This window comes from Hipposideros armiger, unplaced genomic scaffold, assembly GCF_001890085.2.
Source record: "Hipposideros armiger isolate ML-2016 unplaced genomic scaffold, ASM189008v1 scaffold_1342, whole genome shotgun sequence".
In the NCBI taxonomy this organism is placed as follows: domain Eukaryota; kingdom Metazoa; phylum Chordata; class Mammalia; order Chiroptera; family Hipposideridae; genus Hipposideros; species Hipposideros armiger.
In genome coordinates, this window is record NW_017732692.1 from 54,955 (window position 1) to 60,580 (window position 5,626).

Genomic DNA, 5,626 nt, shown 5'->3' on the forward strand with positions numbered 1-5,626 from the left:
CCCAATTCCCCAATAATAATCTTTAAAAAAAAAAAAAAAAAGAATGCTACAGGGCTGGCCGAGGGTCAGTAGGTTAAGAGCATGAGCTCTGAGCAACAGGGTCGCCGGTTCAATTCCCACATGGGCCAGTGAGCTGCGCCCAAGCTGAGCTGCTGCTGAGCTGCCAACAGGTGGTAGGATGGCTCAACTGGTGAGAATATGTGCTCCTAACAACAAGGTTGCTGGCTGGACTCCCACAACTAAGATTGAACATGGCACCTTGAGCTGAGCTGCCCTGAGCTGCCAACGGGCAGCTGGATGGCAACTGGACTTGGAGCTGAGCTAGCTGCACCCTCCACAACTAAGATTGAAGGACAATAACTTGGCTGTTCCCCTTCCCCAACTCCCCAACACTGTTCCCCTTCCCCAATTCCCCCAATAAAATCTTTTTTAAAAATTAAAAATAAATAAAAATAAAAAGAATGCTACAAATTAATAAGAAAAAGACAGATAACCCAATAGAAAAGTTGGCTACACAATGGAAAGCCACTTCACAAAAGAAAATATGAAAATGGCCAATAAATATATGGAAAGGTGTTCAATATGATTAGTCATCAAGGAAACATGGTCAGAATTGGTGCCCTGAAGAGGGGAGGACAACTGAAAGAGAGCATGATGGTAGTTTCCAAGAAGCTGGTGATTGGTGAAATTTTGTCATGTTTTGGCTAATGACATATATACATTTTTGTATGTGTAGTACACTTCCATAAAATAATTTTTAAGTGTCATATAACTAACCATAGAGTAAGGAACTAGTAGTCCCAGGTCTAGGATAAAACAGGACTCTGAGCCTGGTACCTGGGGTAGCTTTTGTCCAGGGGTCATTTGCCAATGTGGAAGAAAGTGCATATGCTGAGCTTTACTTTCAGCGGCCTTACAGAGCTAAGGGGCCCACCAAGGGTGGTCTCTCGAGGAAATCACTCCTCAGTTTAGGCTGGGACCCTAAGGAGTAAAGGAAAACCAGAAGTAGACTAGCCCTTGTACACATATGCAGGCTAGAAAAGTCTCAAGACTTGAGAATGGATTAAGGTGATCCCAAATGCTGGTATCCCACACACCTGGAAAAAGCATAAAAATCCTCTTTGGGGGAAGATAACTTAAGCTGGTTGAAAATTGTTTCTACAAACAATTTTTCAAACACAATGTCCAACACATAAGCAAAGATAACCTGTCACATGAGCTGATGACACAATGAATGAGTGATAATCAGCAAAAATAACAAAAACAAGACTCCAAATACTGGAATGATCAGACACAAATTATCAGAAAAAAATATGCTCACTTACATTCACAAAGTTAAGATGCATGTTTGAACATTTCAGCAGGGAACTGGAAATTAGAAAAATAGTATAATAGATTTGGGAAAGAATTACATAGAAACTGTAAAACTGAAGAATGAATGGGGACTTCCAGTTAAAGACGACAAAGCAAAAACAAGCTTTTCCCTCAGCACCCTCCTAGATACCCACTAAAATGACAATGAACAAATTTTAAAATAGACTCTTGAGAACATGGAAAATAGGAGCTGTCAATGGAAACAAAACTTTGAAAGCTAAAGAGCAGATAGATGAATACTCAGTGTCTTAGTATACCCAAGAAAGCTGAGTTTTAAGCTAGAAGAGGAGAAATCTGAGAACCAACCCAGGAATTACTGTAATAGTATCAGGTATCTTGAGAAGCAGAGATAAATATGGGGCCGAAAAAAGGAAGATTGGTTGAAAAGTCTATTTTTAAAAGACCTTTTTAACCCACCGACTCTTTTGTCCAGCTCTTTGCACCCAGGCAACACCCCTCCTTTCCCAGAAGTTTGCGGGCTTATTCTCTAAAAAGTGTAAAATGGGGTGTCTGGACTACGAGGCTCCAGCTCAGCTGAGGGTGAGGCCACCCAAGTGAAAATAGTCTATCTACATATGTATTTCTCTTCCTAATATCCTAATGCTGCAGGGAAGCTTGATCACCCTCAAGGCAGAATGGAAGGTTCTTCCCTGGAAATCAGATGAACCCAGGAGAAGACTTAAAGATACTGACCTGGTCATTTTCCAATGAAACAATGTGGCTAGGTCCCTCTGGGGCAAGGATCCAAGTTGACTCCCAGGCACAGGTGCTTCCAATAAGATTTTTAGTGCTCCACTTTTAAATATAAGTGAGCACCCAAAGACCACTCGACACCTAAGGAAGCCTCCAGCAACCACAAAGGTAAAGACCAAAACAAAGAAATGAGATCCACACTTATGGGAAAGAGACATTGGAAAGAAAGATGAAAACTTCAAAAAATGATCACTATCCCCAGAGAGATAAGAGAACACACATGAAATTGAAACAGGATGTTAATTTAAGAGAACATTCATAGAAAATGGAGGGGGGGGCCAGCTCTTAGAAATTAAAAATAGGACAGCAGGAACAAAACTCTCAGCAGAAATGTTGGAAAATAGTTGAGACACCTTTCCACAAAGTAGAGGGAAAAAGACAAAGAGAAGGAAAATAGGAAAGAATGGAAAATATGGAGTTCTGTCCAAGAAAGACAGTAATGAACATGAAAAGGAGGAAGTTGGCACAGAAATAAGACAGGAGGTTCCAGGACTGGTGATCACAGGTTTCAGACCACAGAGGCCCAGGAAGTGACTGGCACAAGAAAAGGAGACCCATATCAAGCCGATGGCACAGACATGCCCTCCAAGCTTCCCAGGAGAAGGTCAGGTTCACACAAAGTATCAGGAGTCAAAATGGCATGAGTTTCTGAGAACATGAATGCCAGAATAAAAAGAAATGCTTTCAGAATTCTGTGAGGAAAAATGTTTAGCCAAGAATTTTATACCCAGCTAAACAACCTTGTCAACTTTTCAAGTAAAGAAGATTTGTTTCCAGATATGCACATTTCATAAAATTTACCAGAAGACCTCTCAAAAAGATGTCTCCAAGATGAAATAGATAGGACACTTGGTGTGTTTGAACGTCTTGAAAAGGATATTGAGACTTAATCCATGATACATATATTAATAAAGACACAAAACATTTTGTAGGAAAGGAAAAGCAATCGTATCACATGGCTCAACTCAGTATGACATTTAACAGTCCCAACACCATCAGCACTAAATATTGATTTAAGTGGAAATATCCTCTAGTTCTTAGGGTAGGAAGAGGGCTGAGAAAGTGTGCATCGGAGTGGTGGGATGCTGAGAAGTCCACAGACAATGCCGAACACTGAGAAATCAAAAAACAGCACACAAGCATCTATTAGAGGTTCGTGAGAGGCACATGACACTGCCTTCTGTGGTCAGGAAAGTGCTATGTGAGAGTGGGCTCAGAACTCCAGTTTTTCTTAACAGGCTTCAGGAAACATTGGGCTCATTAAAGTAGGTGCATATATGTATTTTTGATAAAGTAAAACTAAAGCAAGAGACTGAGGAGGCAGAAGTGGGAAGTGGCTGCTCCTCTTTGGCAAAGCTTGGCCACAGAAGAGAAGAGAATGGAGATTAGACAGAAATGGACTGGGTGTTGGGGGCAACTCACAGATGCCAGAGGAAAGGGCCAGTATGAGAGGGAAGGGTTGAAGAAACAGCAGGGAGAGGGGGTCGGGGTGGGGGCAGGGTCTGGATGCTGAGCACACCTGAAGCCCCAGCCAAGCACCATCCAATAGGAGTGTAATGGGAGCCATGTATATGTTATAAATTTTCTAGTAGCCACATTTACAAACAGTTGACATTCATTTTCATACTAAACTTTATTTAACACACTGTATTCAACATGTTGTCCTTTCAATAATGCAATCAATATGAAAATCATGCATGAGATAGTTTATGTCCTCTTATATGAAGTCTGGGGACTGACTGCAACCCAGCGTGTGGTCTGCACTCTTGGCACTGCTGAGTTTGGACCAGCCACATCTCAGGGGCTTGCTGGTGGTGGTGCCCACCATAGCGTACAGGGAAGCCTTAGGTCTGATTAACTCACCCCACCCCGACCCCTTCCCCCAAAGAGAGAAGGGGAGAAGGGAAGAGAACCTGTAGTTCTCTGCTGCCCACAGGGAAAAACACACACACTCCTTGATCAGGCCCTGCCCACTGTCTGCCCTGAGGCCCCCAAACCCCCACAGCTTTGTCCCCTGCACTGCCTCCCACCTTTTCTTGCCACTCCCCTGCAGTCCAAGCACACAGCTTCCTGGGCCCTGAAGGTGCCTGACCCATGCCACCCCATTACCCACACTCCACTAGCCCTCAGCCTTGCCACCAAACCACATACACCTCCCCTGGGCCTGTCTTGGGTTCTCCAGGTGAGAATGACCATCTTCCTCCTGCATGCCTGCACTTACATCATCAGAGGTTCTAGTCGGGCCTTCCTTCACTCTGTCATAGATGCCGAAGACTTCCATCCAGCGGAGAAGAGAGCAGGGTGGCCCCCAGACCCTGCCCCCGGGGGATCTTAGGTCGGCCAGGGGAGGTACACGGAAGGGATAGCACTGCGGCCCCACGGAGAGGGCACCTGCTCCGCCTGGGAGTCCTGGGCGCTTTATGGAGCAGGCAGGTGGGCTGGGTTTGCCAGGCGAGCCTGGGAGCGAGGACTGCAGGCAAGGAGCACCGGGAGATGGCCCTGCACAGACGCACTGATGCCCTCTGTCCGCGCTCCTGCAGGCCATCGCCAGCCACATGCATCTCAAGTGCAAGTGCCATGGGCTGTCGGGCAGCTGCGAGGTGAAGACCTGCTGGTGGTCGCAGCCGGACTTCCGGGCCATCGGTGACCTCCTCAAGGACAAGTACGACAGCGCCTCGGAAATGGTAGTGGAGAAGCACCGCGAGTCGCGCGGATGGGTGGAGACGCTGCGGCCACGCTACACCTATTTCAAGGTGCCCACGGAGCGCGACCTGGTATACTACGAGGCCTCGCCCAACTTCTGTGAGCCCAACCCCGAGACCGGCTCTTTCGGCACGCGCGACCGCACCTGCAACGTGACTTCGCCGGGCATCGATGGCTGCGACCTGCTGTGCTGCGGCCGCGGGCACAACGCGCGCGCGGAGCGGCGCCGGGAGAAGTGTCACTGCGTCTTCCACTGGTGCTGCTACGTGAGCTGCCAGGAGTGCGCGCGCGTCTACGACGTGCACACCTGCAAGTAGCAACGCGCCTGGCGCTGGGGAAGGGCTCCTCCCTGGGTGGGGCGGGACTCGGGGGGGCGGGGTCCTCTATGGGGGCGGGGCTCGCAGGCTGGGGATTCAGCCACCTCCTCCAATCGAGCCCACCTGTAAGGTTTCGTCCACCCCGCCTCTATGTAGAGTAGCTCTTCTGGCACAACAGCCGCCGAGACCCCGTGGGGTGGCATCCTGTCCCCCAACGCCTTCCTCTGAAGTCTGGAGACCGCCCTCCAAGTCTGGCGTTCTGGAAAGGTTCGGGCGCCCCAAGGCCTGTGGCATCTCCCCTCGCCCCCCACCCTCCCAGCCTGGCATCTGCCAGCACTCTGGACCGGGAATCCTAAGAAGAAAGCCTATGCCCTGCAGAAAGCCCCAGGAACCAGCTAGGCCTGGGGGAAGGAGGGACCTCGCAGTGGGAGGGGAGGAGTAGGCTAGGCCCTGAGACCTGTCTCTGCCCTGGCTGCCAA

At 48.3% G+C, this 5,626-nt stretch overlaps 1 protein-coding gene across 1 annotated transcript in view; it reads left to right on the forward strand.

Moving 5' to 3' along the window:
- WNT3A (Wnt family member 3A) overlaps positions 1 to 5,202 on the forward strand; it is a 40,210-nt gene extending 35,008 nt beyond the window's left edge. The window contains exon 4 of the mRNA XM_019633537.1: positions 4,668 to 5,202. Coding sequence (XP_019489082.1) covers positions 4,668 to 5,147 — 480 coding nt within the window. The 3' untranslated portion in view covers positions 5,148 to 5,202. The remainder of the gene's footprint in view (positions 1 to 4,667) is intronic.
- The last annotated feature ends 424 nt before the right edge of the window (positions 5,203 to 5,626 follow it).